Source organism: Chaetura pelagica, unplaced genomic scaffold, assembly GCF_000747805.2.
Source record: "Chaetura pelagica isolate M959 unplaced genomic scaffold, ChaPel_1.0 scaffold655, whole genome shotgun sequence".
Lineage (NCBI taxonomy): Eukaryota > Metazoa > Chordata > Aves > Apodiformes > Apodidae > Chaetura > Chaetura pelagica.
The window spans coordinates 601,869-620,599 of NW_009953225.1; the positions used below are offsets into that span (position 1 = coordinate 601,869).

An 18,731-nucleotide genomic window follows, 5' to 3' on the forward strand; every position below is an offset into this window, starting at 1 on the left:
TTATTAAAACACTCTTAAATTACTCAATTTATGCAACGTGTTAAGGAGAGCTGCTTTGGGTGGAATTAAATATTTCCCTTAATTTGAGATGAAAGCATGTTATAATAAAGTCTTGTCATTTTGACACAAAGTATCAAATAAAATCATGGCAGTGCTGTGCCCTGGCTTTTGTAACTGATGGAATCCAATTAAAAGAGCTGCCTCCAGCAGCCCCCAGAGATCACCACAATTCCCCTCAGAGCAGGGATGCTGCCTGGACTTAACAGTGAAGGCACCAGCCACTCCTGTCCCCAGAGATCCCTGCAGGCCTTTGAGAGCTTTAAAGAAAGCCACCTGAGCCTGTTTTGAGGGACAAGGTGAGGCAAAACCTTGGCTCTCAGCCCTTTGCCAGCACACAGCAATGAAATGTGCTGTCCTCTGGACCCTCAATGACAAAACTGCTGGTGGGGAAACCCCAATTCTTTCTTGAGAAGAGATGCCAGAAGGCAGCCTCTTGGATGCTGCCCAGGTCTATTTTGTCACATCCTGCCCCAGTGGCAGGCCAGTGACACCTGAAATCACAGCCCAGCTGAAAATAACCTTGCTAAGCCTTAAGCTAGACAGGATGAAGTGAACCCTCACAGGAAGGGCCAGGAGAAGCCAGGCTCTATCAGATGAGGAAACGTGCCAGCCACTGACCAGCTAAGGTCTAAACAGACCCTGGGGACTTCCTTGGTGCCCACACAACAGCCACCTCCAAGACACTCTTCACTTTTCAGCAGAACATCTCTCCTGAGGGATGCAAATCACTGTTCCCACTGCCCATGCCCTTACCCTCTCCAGATCACCTAAGTCCTGCAGTTTGTCCAAACAGGGCTTCAGGCCACTGAACCAATTTGTAAACCACAGCCTGTGGTAAACAACACATGAGAACACATTCCACCAGATCTTACCTAGATCAGTCAATAAATCATTGGAGAAAGTGGGTATTTTAAATTTTTTTTTAACTACAGTAACAATCTTTTTAGGCCTTCAAAGTTTTATTATACTCTTCTGTTTAGTATGAACATTGATGTGTCATCCAAGACTCTCCTACAGTATTTAAAATACAGGGATTAATATAGACTTGCTGTCATACAGACCAGCCCAGTATAGTTACCAGCCCACTGGTAACTAGTTAAATGAATTATGATTTGTTTTTCTTTAGAGAGCTTGTTGGAACACATCAATAAATGAGGCTCTTACAAAGTGATTCACATTGGAACAGTTCCATTGGGACAGTTAATGCCCTAACAGTCATTTATCATGTAAATGCAAATAACTGACATCACAGTGATGTGAAATACCATGGTTCTTCTCTGATTTATGACACCCTTTTGTTTTGTATCTGAGTCTGATTCTCCCAGAGGAAGAGTTGAGTGCTCTCACATGCATTTACATCTTCTTCTTAAACTCTGGAGCACCCACAAATAGAGCCCCTTTAGATGCTGAAGCCACAGCAAAACCTCAGTCACCAAAATCCTTAGCACAAAACCTCTAGAAAAACCAGATTTCATTACTTCTAATGCTGACAGAATTCCCCTCCTGTCCAAAATGCAGACAGCTGCTGCTCCATCCCCTTCCCCATCTGCCACAGCTAAGTCCACAGCTGCAGCTGGGCTCCCAGCACAGCTGGGGTTTAACCACCTGTTACCCTGTGCTGCACAAAGGGATCTGGAGCAGGAGGAAAACCACCTTCAGGACACCTTCCTTATCTCCTGATCCTGTGCTGCTGCACACAGGAGAGGTCAGGACCTGGCTTATCTGGCATATGGGCCACAACAGCACCAAGGCAGGGCTGCTCTAGCACCATGCAGAAGGTTCTTGAGCCTGGTAGCAACTTCCTACAGCACCAGGAGCAGCATGTCCAGACACTTTCCTATCTCATTCCCTAGAAACTCACACTGTTGAGTGTATTTCCCATTTACCTCTAAGATGAGCACTGAGAAACCAAAGGAACTGAGGTGTCTGCCCATGCCCAGCATGGTGGTACTTGCAATACTGCTACTTGATGCACAAGCATTTCCACAGCACACAGGTGACAGCAAAGCTTCACCTGGGCTTTGCTCCAGGTTCTGTCCCAGGGAGGTAAATCAGCATTTGAGCACTATATTGGAGTGCACATACACACCAGATGACATGAATCAGAGGGACTTACATCAAGATCTTTGCCAATGAGGTAGTTTTCATCTTCCTTCTTCCCTTTTCCTGCCTTTCCCCCACACCAACAACCTGGTCTCTCCTGCTCACAACAAGCCCTTTTCTGCTTGCTCCTTTCTCATGCCCAGAGGATGTCAGAAAAGAGGGCTGTTAGCTGCAGCCAGGCTGTCCCCTCTTGAGGTGGTGCAACTGCAACCTGACTGTGGGGAAGGCTCAAATATTTGCAATTAATTTCAGGATAGAGCCACTGCAGTCCCTCTAAAGGCTTCTTAGAAACAACTAAGTGCAGGAAGCTGGAAGTGTTCAAGGCCAGGCTGGATGGGACTTGGAGCAACTTCCTCCAGTGAGGGATGTCCCTGCCCATGCAGGGGGCTGGGATGAGATGGTCTTCAAGGTCTCTTCCAACCCAAAACAGTCTCTAATTCTATGACTAACTGTTCACAAGAAAACTGACCCAGAATTTGCTACATAAATAAAAGCCAGTTCCAAGGAAAGGATTCACTACACTGTTCATCTGAGCTCTGCCTTGGAGCAGGACAGGAAAAGCCCATGGTTTAAGCCATCAGCCTTTTCTCCAAACTGTGACATTTATTTATACGTTGAGATAAATGTGGGCAAGCACCTCAGCTGCTGCAGAACTGCAACCTCTGCCTGCTTAGCTTTCCTCTGCAAAGGAAGCCAAAGTATTAATTCAACATTAGGCAGTTTTACAAGCCACACGTAGAGCTGTTTACAATTTAGCTGTAATTAAGAGTCAATCACAGGATGCAAAGAAACAACATGAAGCCTCTGGAATTAGGCTGATGGTATAAAAGATCCCTGCAGGAAAAGGATAAAACTTGAATAGACAGACTTCAGGGAATGGTGGCAGGAGCTACAGCTCTCCAGGGAGGTCTGTGGCCACACCACACTGCCCACTTTGGCTGTCACCTCCTGAGTAGGAGAGGGAACATGAGGAACACCCCCCTCATGTTCCCTGCTTTGACCTCATGCACTTGTAGCTGCCACAGGAATGTCAGGATGGAGTGGGTGTCAGTGGAGACATCACTGCTGACACTGCAAGGGGGCCAGGCACCCCTGAACTCACTGTTGGAATAGGACTTGGGCAGCCCTTAATCAATCTGAAGTTAATTAATTACTTTATAAATGGTTACTGCATTATTTGGTAAGTGGTCAAGTAAAAAACCAAACCAATCTGTTGTACCACCTCCAGCAGGCCAGAGCTCTACAGTTCACCAGGGGAAATATTCTTCTTCTCATCTGGATGTCCTGAGCTAACTGGGGATGGGCTGTGCCCCCCCCCCCCCCCCCCCCTCTCTGCTGCCTTTTGACAAACACAGATTCAACACCTGGATCTTCCCATTTCAGACAAATATGGAAATTCATTCCCCAAACTAGCAAGTTTCACTTCCTGCCCTTTAAAGGGAAAACCATTGTGCATCCAGTAGCTGCCCACGTAGCTTCTGTGCTCGTGTCAGCTTCAGGAGAGAAGAAAATGGTGGGTTTATGTGTGTTTCTGCACAGGTCAGAAACATGAGTGGGTGGCTGGGAGGTGAGATCACAGGATTGTAGAACCATCCACCTCCAGGCAGTGGCCTGCCAGTCCTCCAGGAACAGCTCCACAGCTGGAGGACACAAGAAGTTCTTGAAGACATCTTCATCCATGTCCCTTTCCTTACCATAACACAGTCCTACTTGTGCTGGACTTCTGTTACTCTCCAAATCTAATTAAACTGCCAAGAAGTTAATGACTACACCCTGCCAGAAGCCACTGCCCTGGTGCTCTGGGCAGGTCCCACAGCAGAGAAAGGCAATGACCCAGTCTCAGAGGGGCAGAACTGGAAGGTAACTTTCCAAATGATGGGAAAGCAGCACATAAAATCTTCCACATCTCAGAGGATGCACACTGATGCTCAGAGAAAGCCACGAATGAAGAAAAGCTGTCAGGAACAGGTTTTTTTAATTGCTTAATTCTCTCTAATTGTTGAGCAAGACTGCTTAGGTAGACTCTGGATGTTCAGGGAGCCCACTGGCTGGATCAACCCGCCTTTGGCAAGTCATGATAACAAAGAGGAGAGGTATGGAGAAAGGGAAAGCAAGAATCCCTTCTGATTTACTTGCACAGTTGCAAATACACATTTGGAAAAAAAATTCAAAGTTAAGGAAAAACCAACCCAACTGATGCCAGAATTAAATCTTACAATTTCTGTGGCCAAACCTATGTGGCTGTTCCCTGTGGGCAGTACTGTGCATATCCAGTGCCTCAGGAGGCATTCTTGGTCAAGCCCTACCCCAAATATCCCAATTTGCCAGGTCCTGATTCCTCCCAGCCCTCTCCTGAAGGCACCTTTTGTTTTTTGATGGAAAGGAGCAGTTAAGAGTCCATTCAAAGCCCCTCCAGGGTTCTAGATCTTCAATTAACCTCACAACAAATTTAAGTTCCTTTCCTTTTCCATAAAATGCTGGCCATCAATCTCTCTAAACACCTGTCCCCAGTCACTGCAAGAGTTACAGCTCTGACAGAAGTGATTTTTGACAAATTCTAGGGATTATACACACTGCCAAACATCTGTTGAGCTTGGAAAAAGAATAATACATAAAAAAAAAAAAAAAATCTCTTCTCTGGGTTCCTGCCATTCATCATGTCTTTGCAAACTGCAGCAACAAACTCCAACCAAAACTCTGAAGGATATGTCAACTCCAGCAGCACACAGATGTTACCGAAAGTTCAGAAATTAAATACATACTTCACCATCAACTGAAAACTCTGTCCTGACTTCCAGAGAACCGTGGTGAAATGTTCAATCCATCTGACAAATTGGGCCAGGCATTGAGGTTAAACATGGATTGAGGTTTGTGCCCTTAAATCTCCGCATCTGAAAACCTTGGCTGTTCTCCTTGGCATCCAACCTCCTCCTCTTCCATCCCAGTTCACATATCCAGTTTTTAGAAAAAGATAAATGAATAACAGGGACACTAATAGAATAAAAAACAAAAGTGGAAATTCATCACAATAGTAAGAACTATGTAACTGCTCCAACAAATCCATAGCACGCTCCAAAAATCTGCATCCTGAGTTGCAACAGACCTTTACCATTTAATAAATAGTTAGGCTTTTTGCAAATAAAAAAATCTGGTTAATGAGAACTGAAATGTGGCATTGTTAATAACAACTGATATTTTCTCTGAAATAAGTTGGTTTAGAATACCTGCATTCTTTTTTTCTATATGAAGCACAGTGGGGCAGTGAAGTTGGCTGCTGTGAAAGACATTGGGCTGATTTCCCATTTCAGAGTGAAATCCAGAGTTTAATGTGCAATCCATAAATCCATAAAAGAGAAAGGGTCTGGTTTTTTTTTAATGCTATGATTTTTAACCTACCACAAGGCCAGAGCCAGAAGAGTTTCCTAACTTGTAAAGCCCTAAGGGTAAATGAGACACTGGGCAGCATTTATTTAAGGAGTTTCCATCTGGCAAGTAAAGCAGAGTGCTAAGGCTTCTAAAGCGGATGGAGGGAATAATCCCATCCATAACCTCTCAGCAGTCACAGCAAAGCTGCTGCCTTCCCACGTCATCCCTTCCTGCTTTGGATTTTCTTCCAAGTGTTATCACCTCTGCTTTCAGCCAATAAAGCCCTTTTCCCGTGCTTTGAAATTCGGATTTTTCCCCAAGCACAGTGATCTAATCACTACCTGACACCTCATTTTCCTCAAGGTAAGCCCAGGAAATTGTCATTGCTCTGTGCCAGGAGCCTGTGCCCTGCTGGGGACACGGTGCAAGTGGCCAAGGCAAGTGACTGCAGCTCCAGAAGCTGCCTCTGAAATCCCCATCTAGAACAAAAGGGACCCAATTGTCCCCAGCAGATGGAGGTACCCTGGGTTTGCCACCAACAGCTCCCTGGCCAGTGACAGGGCTGGGATTCCGGCCTCCAGTCTTGGCCCCCACTTCCCTTACACAAAGACACTAATGCCTCTTGCAAACCTAAATGCTCACATGCCTGTGAGGGGAGAGCTCTCTCCATCCATCTCTCTTTTTCTTAAAGGGAGCAGCCAAAAATCACTTGGCTTGGAAAACACTGACGTACTCCATTTCCCTCCCTCCCCCCCGTCTCTTCTTTGGAAAGCACCCATCTTGCCCAAGAGCAGGAGCTCCACAGCACACAGCAAGGGTTGGAAAGGTGGCAGCAGAAGAGCTCTGCCAGGGGTCACAGTGGGGCTGAAGCACGCACGTCCTACCCATGCAAATCCACGCTCAACCGCTGCGGCTCAGCCTGCAGATCCCACCCTGTGGGGCACTGACCTTACTGAAGTGGCTTCAGGGACAGTGATGAGCTCTGGATTAGGGTCCTTGGAAAGCTGCCAGCACAGCAGGACAACTGCCCTCCCAAGGGCAGCCACAGCTTCACACAGAGGACTCGCTCCACCCTGCTCTGCTGGGACACCTGCAGTGCCTGGGCTGGGGTGAATAAAGCCTTCTTCAGCTCCAGCTTGTTTTACCCCATTCCCCTACATTCCAGCAACCTGAATATTTGAATCCAAAGCTGCTCCTTCTCTCAGTTTGCTTGGTTAAGAAGCTGCCCATCCACTGGGAAAGTTTGGTGGCCGTTATCACAGAATCACAGACTGCTTTGGCTTGGGAAGGATCTTAAAGTCTAGTTCCAATGCCATTGCATGGGCAGGGACACCTCCCACCAGCCCAGGCTGCTCCAAGCTCCATCCAACCTGGCCCTGAACACTTCCAGGGATGGGGCAGCCACAGCTTCCCTGGGTCACTTGAGCCAATGTCTCACCACCCTTACAGTAAGGAATTTCTTCCTTTTATCTCATCTAAATCCCTCCTCTTCCAGTTTAAAGCCATTACCCCTCAGCCTGTCACTCCCTGCCCATGTCAAAAGTTCCCCCTTGCTTTCCTGTAGCCTCTTCCGACACTGGAAGGTCCTTCAAGGTCTCCACAGAGTCTTCTCTTCTCCAGGCTGGAGAACACAAACACTGTCAGCCTGTCTCCATAGATGAAGGCTGTCTTCATCATTCAAAGAATTTGGCAGAAGGGACAAGTACAGAAAAGGAAATGTGCAAATGGAAACCAGGAAAAACAGCCAGAAAAGTAAGGTTCAAATTGGTGCTTGGGTAGAGGGAAAAGCTGTTAAAATTCAGACACTTTCCCCATGAGGCAGCAGCCAAGGGGACACTCTGGGCATGCTACCAACTCAGCTCAAAACACGGATGTGCAGTCACATCTCACTGATGAGGATCCTGTGCTTTTCATTCTGCCTCTTCCACAAGCCCCCAAAATTTCCTGCTTCCCAGATCACAGGCCACATCCCAGCAATCCCTGATGCACAACCTGGCACAGAACAGCATTTCTGGCAGGAGTTGCATGTATGGAGAGCAGCAAATCTGTGCCTTCAGCTTGTTTCTGTTTAAAGAAAATCGTTTCTCATTGTTACTGGACCAGTAGCAAAAACTCCTACTTGAGAAAGCAAGTTCTATTTATTGCCTTTGGCTTTACATGCATCTTGCCTTTCACAACTTGTTTAGAATTTTTGTTTAAATTTGTCTCTCTTCTGTAACTATAATTTACCACTAAAAGACAGTAGTTTTATATTTACTGCTGCAATATACTGCATTAAATAAGGGATTAAATAAGCCTTCATTACAGCTACACAGGTCCAGTGCTTTCTTCCTGAGCTACCTCAGAAACTCATTATGCATAAGACAGACCAGATTTAAAAAAATATTGGAATTTTGGATAAACAAAACATTCTCTCTGAAAGCCACAGGCACCAAGTATTTGTTACTAAACAGAAAGCATTGTTTCAGGCTGGATATAAAGGAAGCCCTGTATTAAATGATTGTTTCTACCCTGTAGCAAGGCTGGCCCATCTGCTCTAACAACAGAAGGATGAACATCAGTAACAGGAACTGCTGCTCTTGGGCTACAGCAGATCCACAGCCCATAGAAATCAAACAGTAGCTTCAGGCATATACTTAGGGTCTGGGCTGTTTTGCTGGAGAATTGACTTTAGGGACACAGAAAGGTCTCAGATCTCCTCTATGAAGAAGAAAGCAAAAATTACAATTTCATGGAGGAAGTCTGACATAAAGCCAGGAAAGTAGAGAAGTTACAGAAGGATCAGTCTCCCAAAATACATATGGGAAGTCACCATATGCATTACAAAATATGGCCTAATACATTGATGATCTGGGAGGTCCTGATAAGGAAATCTTTTCTCCCCATTAGCACTTTCCAAATAAGAGCATCAGGAGCTGCTTTCAGTTGTCAAAAACCACGACAAAAGCTAAGGAAAAGGCAATATATCCTCTAAACCAGGCATCTCCCCCCCAAAGACTGTTCACCTGGCACATCACATGCCCTTAAAACGGTGCAAAGGGAAAAGCTGAGCTCAGTAGCAATGCAGCTGGAGTCTGAAGGGTCTGTGGGTACCTCCTTAGAGCCAACAGACACAAACAGCTCTAGTGATGATGTGGGAAAAAGAAATAGTAAGTCTCAGATTGAAAGCAGTAAGGATTCTTTAAGAGTTGGCTGCAAGGGCCCAGGATACATGTTCCCCAGCACACCAGCCCATCCCAGCACATCACACATCGCAAGGCACCTGTGAAGCTGGGGAGGTGACACCTGTGGATCTGAGGCATGGTGCTATGGACCAGGACAAACATCTCTGTGACACCCTCTGCTTCACCACCTCAGTGCTACGCAGCGGCACCTCCTCACAGAGACACTTGCACAAGGTGCTCCAGAGCTGGGAGCACCCACATTTCTCCAAATGTTAAGAACCTAATTTTCACTTTGGAAAATGCTACTTCCCAGCACATAAAAGAACACCCCTTCATCACCCTAAAAACCCCCAACCAGGAGAAAAACATTGCACCCACACCCTTCAGAAGGATGTGGGAGAATTTCCTACCCTGGGGATTGCCCCTTCCTGCCCACAGAGCAGCTGACACCCCTTTCCAGCCTGCTTTCCTGCTCGGAAGAGGATGTCCCACGGGAGAGCCAGCTCATCCTAGCGCCCAGCTTCCCACGGATCACCCTGCAGGTAGCCTCGTTGGGAAACACCAAGCCCCTGTAATGCTCACAGCCCCAGGATCAGATGCACAAGCATTTATAACTCCATGGAGTGGGAAGGAGAAGCTTTACATGACTTGCTCACGGCCTGACTCAGTGGCAGGGCCAGGATTAAGTTGGAGGAGTTCCCCACTCCCAGGTCCAGCAAAAGAATGGTGAAACACAGCTTTCCCTGCTGCCATGATTCACCTGATCTTGTCAGATTTATTAGCTACAACAGATCAGTAACACATCAAAGAAAAGCTTTCTCTAAAGTTTAAGCAATCAGTTCCCACCTCAAATGTTTCACCAAAAACATGGCCAGTTTGATGGTTTCAGCCTGAGGCAGACTGTTTAAATTTCATACCCTGAATTATTTTGGGGCTACAAGTTATGAAATAGCAAAGCATAGAAAACCAGACCCTCTCTTTCTTCATGGGACAAATTCCTCAGCATCAGCAGACAGAAGAGCTCTTTGTAGCTGTCCATGCAAGTCACAGAAATGCCCTCCAAGGCTCAGACCCAGCACATCCACACCACTGTCCACCCCTGACAGGGCAAGGATTCTTAGTTTTGTCAGCGTGAGGGGGATTTGCTTCGCTTTTCTATTTCAGAATTGACTGAACAGCAATTGATGCAGCAATCTGGATCTATGTGCTGACAGGTAGCTATCTACAGAAAGAATTTAGGCTAATCAAGTGTAACTACCCACTTTTCTTCCACACTTACTTGCAACACCTCCCACAAGTTCTGATTAAATGCCACAAGCACATGAATGGAATAATTGGTTCTCACTTCTACTAATTAGCTTTAGTCCCAGTACACATTTGAATTAGATTCCCTGGGTCTTGCTCAGCTGTCATTTGACTTTATTCTTGATGCTGGTGTGTAAAAATGGTGGTGCATTCCCTGCCATCCACACACACACCACCACTAACACCTCTGGGGTGACACACCAGCAGCTTTCCAACACTGCCCTGATGGTGGGATCACATCTTAGCGTTGGCTTCAAGATGGGATTTCCTGTGGAGGCAAATAACACTCCCCTTAACATCTGAGCTGCAAAAGCTAGGCTAGACTAACTGGCAGCACACAAATCAACTGGCTCAAGGGTCCTGTGGGCAGTGCCACTTGATCACACCAGAATTGGGATTTTTTACTAGAAAGGAACTTGTGGCTGATGTGGAGCATGAGAGGAGACTCAGTGCTGAGGTGGCAGGGCTCTTGCAGAAGGCTCTATCAGCAGGGTTGTAAAAACACACAAGAATCAGCACTTTTCACCCCCAGTCTATCCTCCTGAAACACATCAGAAGACTGACCTTCTTGAGAAAGCTGCAGGACCCCAAGAACATCTACAGTGACTCTCAGGAACCAGCAGAACATCAGCCTGACCTTCAGAGATCAGTGCTGGGGCCAAATCCTGCTGCTCTGCGAGGCTCTGGGACCACCCAGAGCTGGGCTCACCTTGGTGGTGGGAATACACACAGGGAAACCTCTCCTCTGCCCTCAGAGAACAAGTACCTCACCCCTCAAAAACTGCACCATAGGACATAAAAAGAGTGTTGCTGGAGTACAACTGCATCCCAGTGCCCTGTGACTGCAGTCTGGCTCTTGGGGTGCCTTATTCCTAGAGCAGGTGGAATGAGAGAGTAATTTTAATTTATAACCCCCATTTTTTTCTGTTTTGTAACAAACACAGCCCAACCAGTACAAGCAGTCTACCCCCAGGATGTTCAGAGGTCTCTTGCCCAACAGGCTCAAATACTTGACTCCACCTTCTGTATAAGAAACAAGCAGTTCAGGCAGTCCTAAAAAAGAAGTGTTTACAGCACTTGGAAAATTAATAGGGTTCCCATTCCAAGGGGGATTCAAAAAATGTAAAAAAAAAATTAAAATACTCCACATTCCCACTGCAGGTTTTACAACTTCCCACCATGTTCCCAATATTCTCCAGTGACTAAGTATAACAAAGAAATTCTTGCCTAGGCACTTCCAGTAAGAATCTGGCCAGACATTTTATAAAGAGACTGACATGCATCTTAATTTCATTTTACGAGAAGACGAGAAGCTCCACAATGACCATGTGTATTTTCATCTTCACTGATACCCACTGTCTGCAGGAAATTACACCCTGTCCCCACCTGTTGCAAGCTTGTCCCTTTTCTATCCTGTTATTAACCATTCTCTTTTTTGAACTTGCAGCATCTCCTACTCCAGCCACCAAAATGGAAGAAAATGCCAACACCAGCTTTGAGGAGGATTTTGAAGGACAGGCAACACACACAGGCAAGGAAACTGCATTTTTTTCCTAAAAATAAGCTAAAATATCCCTGTTCACCAGGGAAGCCAAGAAGTCAGGTAGATCTCATTGGGTTGGCAACCCCCTTGCACAGGAATGTAGTCTCCAAAGCCCATGAGATGCATTTTGAATTAAGTGACACCCCTCACACAAGGGCAGGTAACACCAACTGATCTTTGGGCCAGTCCTCCTCATACCTGCAGCAAATGGCCAATGCAGAAGCCATCAAGAGCAACGGCCCAATGCAGCTCTTATTAGTTTATTGCTTTAGTTGTGAACTTTCTTCTTCTGGGGAAAGGAGAATAAAACAAATAGCAACAAAACCCACATTCACAGGCTAGAATTAGGTTATAAGGTTTCACTATAAAGGCTGAATTATTTGTTCCTTCTTATAGAAGGAACATTCAGTGCTAAAACTGAGCCAATAAATCCTTTTGGCAAACCCAGCACAGCATTTAAAAACTTTAGAAGCATCCTTGCTTGGAAACACTATTCTTTTTAACCCAGCACTCAATCACCAACAGGTACCTATATGGCCATCAACCGCCCTGAGCTCCAAGGGCTTCTTCTTCTCTGTGCTGTAATAAATGTAGCTCCTGCAGTAACTCTTGCTGAGGTTCTTTCCCAACCAGCCTTGCTGCTGCTAGTTATTATTATATATATATATATATTTAGGGACCAAAGGTAGGGCGTTACCCCAAGGCTTTGAAATAGTTTTGGAAATCAGGCTACTGTACTGTTACAGCTATGCTGAGAGGTTCAGGCTAATTCCTGCTTTGGAATCATGTTTGCAAAAGATCAGGTCAACTTCCCTTCCGACTGAGGGCTGTAGTGCCTTTAGCCACCACTAAAGGTGCTGAAACTCAACCCAAAACAAAGTCTTGGCAACTGGCAACATCACATCTCCCTCCAGAGAGGGAAAGCTGCTTACCCTAGCCTCTTCTAAGTTTTCCACAGACATATATTTCACCTCTGAAAACACCAAATATTCCTTATTCTTTGGATTTGCTTTATAATCTAAGATGCAGGTTAAAATGTCTTCTTTTGCAAAACACCACTGGAATTCTGAAATTAATTTTTCCCATTTCAAAATGTAAATGCTTTAATCAACCAGCTCCAAAGACCAGGATCAGCATTACAAGCAAAATCATCATGGTATTTGCCTTACTGGTTCCTCTTCCAGTGGAGCAGGTACTTTAAAAAAGACAATAATAATCTCAAGTGTTCGTAGCTTTAGTCTTCACATGTTATGTATTCAAACACACTGTCTAGAGAGAAATGCAAACACACTTCTGCAAAACAGCAGCTTTGGCCAACATGACAGTTTTAACAGGCTTTTACATCCTCAGCCACGTTAACTACTTGTGTCATTTCCCAAAGCCATGTCATGGCATCCTGAGAGGAACCAGAGCAGCCAAGTGATCCAGGTTAGACGGAAATCTCTTTCTTTCCTTCTTTCTGTTATCACGCTGGTGCCAAAGCTCTGGTGATCCACACTCCTGCAGAGCACCCTGCCAGGAAGAGGGGTGGATGGATACACTGCACCACAGAAAGGCAAGCCAGCCAAAAGCAGACATTTCTTAAGAGCTTCTTGTTGAGCCAGTTTCTCACCCAACTTCAACTCTTTTAGGGCCCAAGGGTGTGATCCATGACTGGAGAAAGTTTAAACTAGAGAGCCAAGACAGAGAATCTTTACCCTTGAGCAAGAAAGAAATTCTGAAACAAATGTCTACACCACACAGATCTTTCAGTAAAGATGACAAAGACACCAGAGAGAGATTCTCCCGTAAGGTAAGAAAAGAAAAATAAACTTTTATTTCATATAAAGCATCCCAGCTATAAGATGGAAAACCCCGAGTTTGCCAGACTCAATTCCATTGTGACTCAGCAGAACAAATGCACGTCCAACTCTCTCCCCTGTCCTCCCTCAAGCAGACTCTAACTTGAATAAAATGAACAGCATCTTTCAGAAGGACATGGCACCCATTGCAGAGCTTGACTTTCCCCCCTTCCTTCCCTGCCTCAGTGCTCCATCCTTGGCTAAGGCAACGGAAAGTTGTTAATACTAGTTAGGACAGAGCTCTGAGCCTGAATGTCACTCGTTGCCATTTAGCATGTCTGAAAGGGGGGGTGGAAGGCAAAACCCAAAAACCCCTGTGAATGAAACCTGGATCCCACTACAGTTCCCTGGCAAAATTCCCACCAGCTCTGGAAGATACAGAAGCTTTTGCCAAACAAGGCAACTGGCTTCAATACCATCAAGTTGACATACAAGTGTTGAGGTGGGATCTTCATCCCTCTCTTAAAGAGAGCTCCCAGAGTCACTGCAGGAAGTGGCACAGGCTGCCCAGGGTAGTGGTGAAGTCACCATCCCTAGAGGGGTTTAAAAGCTGTGTAGACGTGGTGCTGAGGGCCACGGTTTGAGTGACCTTGGCAGTGCTGGGGTGATGGTTAGACTCGATGATCTTAAGGGCCTTTTCCAACCAAAAGGATTCTATGACTGCTCTTCTGGCTAAGCTTCCAATTCAACAATCTTTAGGCAACAACTTAGCATGTTCCTGTTTCAGCACCCAGAGATGACCCCTCATTAACGTAACGTCCTCTCGATGTTCACAGATGAGCGTGCAGGAGTACGAGTTGATCCAGGACGAGCCAGAAGATGAAAGCTGCCTACAGAAATACCGCAAGCGCTGCATGCAGGACATGCACCAGAGGCTGAGCTTTGGGCCCAAGTACGGCTACGTGAGGGAGCTGCAGAACGGGGAGCAGTTCCTGGAGGCCGTCGAGAAGGAACGGAAATCCACCACTGTCATCGTCCACATTTACGAAGATGGTGTCAAGGGCTGCGAGTCCCTCAACAACAGCCTGACCTGCCTGGCTGCCGAGTACCCCACTGTCAAGTTCTGCAAGATCAAGGCCTCTGACACGGGTGCTGGAGACCGCTTCTCCAGCGAAGTGCTTCCCACCCTCCTGGTCTACAAGGGCGGGGAGCTCCTCAGCAATTTCATCAGCATTTCAGAACAGTTCAACGAGGAGTTTTTTGCTGTGGATGTGGAGTCTTTCCTAAATGAGTATGGGCTGCTACCTGAGAGGGAGCTTCCAGCACTGGGAAACGGTGACACGGATGAGCAAGATGTTGAGTAATTAGAGAGCCATAGTCCTCACTGTCTCCCTTTCCCCCGCAGTATGTTGTAACTCAGGCTCAGTAACACCCATCTCATTTAGAGAAGGCTGCCTTTGCTAACTTGTTTGTAAGAGAGACACAGATAAAAATTGCTTAACTGTTAATATGTGAATTTTACTTAAAACACATACAACTGACAGTCCTGTACATAATTATTCCTATGCCGGCCACAAGTAATAGGAAGAGCAGGAAACAATACTAGTGATCTCTAAGAAATCAAGGAAAAATAGAATTAATTCCGTAATGGAGGGCTCATGTCTCTCCATGAAGCACAGGGACTTCATTTCTACAGGAAGGGGACTGATCCACTCTCTGCACCAACAAAAAGCCGACTCCGTGCTCCAGCATTACGGCAAGTCCTGGCTCCTCAGCTTCACTTCCACTGCCTTCAGTAGGAACAAGAGCTCACCCAGCAGTTTTAAGGACAAACTAAGCCCCAAGTCCTTGTGTTTCTACATGACTTAGGTATCTAGGACAGAATTTTATGCTTCCACATTTCACTTTCACCATTCATGAGAATACTGAAGTTAGCTCAGTGCTTCAGCACATTTGTTACCCCAACATCTAACACAACAAGCACATCATCAGCTAATTTCAGTTCACTGTTGCTGTTTTGAACATTAATATTGAAAATGTCTGCAAGCTACCGAAAAAGTATTTTGTGCTTATGTAATAACTGAATAAAGCTTACTTAACAGCTCTCAAGACCTGAAAGTCTGAGATGTATTGGTAGTGCATAACCTTAACATGAGAAATATTACTAAGAGCTCATTAGACATTGAATAAACTCAAATATTTCAGTTTTGCTAAGGGGATGCTGCTGTAAACTACAATTAAACAATCCATTTGACAGGAAGACATAGGGTAAACTAACTAAACCAACAGCTCCTCCAGTTCTGACACAAGACTACAAAACATGAGAAACATTCCCCTGACCTCTTTCGCACACTGGCAAAGCTGAAGACAGAGTTTTACTCTGAGGACAGAAATATCTGTGTCTTAACTGCACACAATTTTGCAGTTAACATTTGAGACTATCAACATTTTATTTGAGTAATAGTTTCATTTGATAATTCAGAGTGGGAGCTTTCAGTTTCCTTTGTGGTCAGGATCCCACCACCAAAATGTCACCCTGTAAAATTCTGCACATGGATCAGTAAGAATTCAGAACTGAGTGGCCAGGACCAAGGAACCACTGCTGCAGTGACATAACCCACTCATTCAAAGCAGGTTCTCGCTACTCTTAAAACACCCTTTTTCTCCACTTCTCATTCACATGGAAAATTCACAGGGATAGCTGGAAGTTACATGACTTTCCAACACCTCTGAACAACAAAATGATTCTACTCAAAAAGATTTGGGAAATACAACCCAGCAAAACATTACTGAAGGAGCCCTGAGATACCCTTTCAAAGAAAACAAATTAAACACTATTTATGCCTTGTTTTAAATGATGGTTAAAAACAGAAATCTGCCTTTCTGGTCTGTCCAGTTTTAGGGACTACCAAAATGCTACCAAATTTCTACTTTTAATACTGTTTTGCCACAGATTAAAAGTGCACTAGAAACCTCACCTTGTCTACACTGAGCAACACCAATTAAGTTCTTTCTCATCTATGAATAATTAACAACCTTCTTTAACCTGTAAAACAATTCAGGATTTTATTCCAACAATATTCAAACAGCATCTTCCCAAAATGCCATGATTTCCATGCTGTAAGGTTTCGAGTGCCAGACTGTCAGACCTTATTTCTGACAGAAATCTGGGTGGAACAGAGCTTCTCCCTACCAGCTAAAATCGCCTTCACTTCAACATTTCATTTGTGTCAGTAGGTGGACCCTTCAGAGAGCTTCCATTTGCAGATGTACCTGACATTATAAAAATCTCACTATCTTCTAACAGGTTATGTAAAAAATGAACTATCTTCTATCACAAAAAGAACCAGCTAACTGAGTAGAGGGACAATATTTGCCTTGCATTTTTTGATGAGATGTTTTACAGAGGAGAAAAATCTGTGTAACTGGTTAGAACTTGACATTTCTGAGAACTTTCCCTCTTTATCAAAGTTGGTTCCATTGTTATTAGGCTGCACATCAGCAGCCTGATCACGTAAGCTTCATTTCTTTAAGAAAACAGGCTGAAAGCAAAAATACCCTTCACAAACAATAACCAGCACAGAAACTTCATCTCCAGCTAGTTGTAAGAAAGAAGCTGACACTCCAATTTAAGAGACAGATTAAGCATGCTTAAGCAGGATTTCCTTCAACCTGCAATTTAAAAACAAACAAAGGAGAAGAAAACAAGCCTCAACAGAATCTCATGACTAATGAAGTTGCAAATAAAGCTCTGATCACAGCAGTCATCTGTTTTTCTGCAGGAAAAAGAACACCAAAACAACTTAAAACCAAAAAGCAAGACTTGACTGAAACATCACACTGCTGCACAAAGGCTCCTGAATAACAAAAAATGCTTTAATTAGGACACCAGAGCAGCCCTCCTGCTATCCGGGCTAGGGATACTCTTCCTTTTGACTCAGACACCCTCAGTGACCTCAAATATTCTGATGCAAACAAAAATGGAAAGGAGGGGGAACTAATTGTCAGTGGTGTTACTGGTGATTAGATCAGGAACAGAAGCTCTAGCTATCAACACACCAAACACTTCCCCCCAGATGTGAGCATTTTTTAAACTACACCTTAAAATTGCCTAGCAGAGAAAAGAAGGTTTCTGTAAAACTATTTCATAACATCAATTTGAAAACTACAATTACAGGAGCCAGACTTTCAGATGTGCAAGTCCCAACCCTTTCTCTAGACTCTTACATATTACAATAAAAATCTATTTGCAGTCATTGATACAAGTTCACAAAACTCAGTTTCAGTGACAATGGAGTTGTCACAACCTGAAAGCTTTAGAAGATTGCACAGGTAGCAGGAAAAGGTTATATCTCTATGAAACTGAGCAGAAGTTAAACAGCTGTGAAATCACAGGCTTGTAAAAAGGTCGCTTCCTTTTCTTCTTCCTGCCACACACCTTTTTGTTTTTCTGCAAGAACTCATCCTCTTACATGACCAATGGCTGACAGCAGAAAAAACGGGAAGCAAGATGACAACAAAATCCCCTTTTGGGTAGTTCCCAGACAAGCAAGGACCTGCCTTCCTCTACATCCAACTGTTTCCTCATGGCAGGATGACTGGAAGGCTCAATCTGCAGATACAAGTTAAATTACTAATTTTCTTATTGACACAGTTAAATTATTGCCTTCTGGCACAGAAGGTGGTTAAATGCAGCCTCCTGTATCAAAGCAGAAATCTCATCCAAATCAACTGCTTTCCCTTTTTCCAACCTCAAATTGGAAAAGCAGATTTCCACAGCACCCCAGTACCTAGTTAGTTACAAGCTGAAGGATTAATTTGATGGCCTGTAGTAACACCATAAAGTAAAGGATAATTCACACTGAATAAACTTGCGGGTGGTTTGGAGGGGGTGATCTGGAGGGGCGGTGGGCAGCATGCATGGAAGAAAACCAGAACTCTAGGCTGGGTCACCTCCAAACAAACTACTTTTTACACCACAGGTGCTAAACAAGAACTACTAGTGGAAGAGTGTTTGATGACAATTTTTTTCTCTGGTGTAAGATATTTAGCATCTCAAATGTTGTTCTTCACTTGTAAGGCTGAGTTCTGAGTAACAAAGCAACCACAGAGCAACCATTTTGAAACTCACCTTCAAAAGCACACTCCCTGTCCTCCCCCCCCAAAAAAGGAAGAAATAGAAAAAAATAGAGACCAACAGAACCAAAAGACAAGCTTTTTTCTTCCCATTACTCCCCTGCCCTCCTTCTAACAGAGACTTCAGCAGTGCAGTGTTTAAACCAACCACCTTTTGAAGCCCATGACAAAATGAAACCCATTTTCTGGATAGCACTTGACCTCCTGCGGCATCAACTGCTTCTGCATAATTTTGGCTGTTGATTCCACCCACTTGCAGGGAATAACATGCAT

The 18,731-nt window shown here is 44.7% G+C and overlaps 1 protein-coding gene across 1 annotated transcript; it reads left to right on the forward strand.

Annotated features, from left to right (window-relative positions):
- The first annotated feature begins 11,446 nt into the window (after nt 1-11,446).
- PDC (phosducin) lies at nt 11,447-14,686 on the forward strand. The gene is made up of 3 exons (XM_009997843.1): nt 11,447-11,529; nt 13,173-13,333; nt 14,159-14,686. Exons 1-3 carry the CDS (start codon nt 11,469-11,471, stop codon nt 14,684-14,686), a joined length of 750 nt encoding a protein of 249 aa, XP_009996145.1. The 5' UTR covers nt 11,447-11,468.
- The last annotated feature ends 4,045 nt before the right edge of the window (nt 14,687-18,731 follow it).

Bases quoted from the DNA above. Each gene is read 5' to 3' on its own strand.
- PDC (XM_009997843.1), top strand. From the start codon at position 11,469: ATGGAAGAAAATGCCAACACCAGCTTTGAGGAGGATTTTGAAGGACAG. The intron at 11,530-13,172 runs GCAAGGAAACTG...CAACTCTTTTAG, and splicing joins AGGACAGGCAACACACACAG to GGCCCAAGGGTGTGATCCAT. The intron at 13,334-14,158 runs GTAAGAAAAGAA...CGATGTTCACAG, and splicing joins GAGAGAGATTCTCCCGTAAG to ATGAGCGTGCAGGAGTACGA.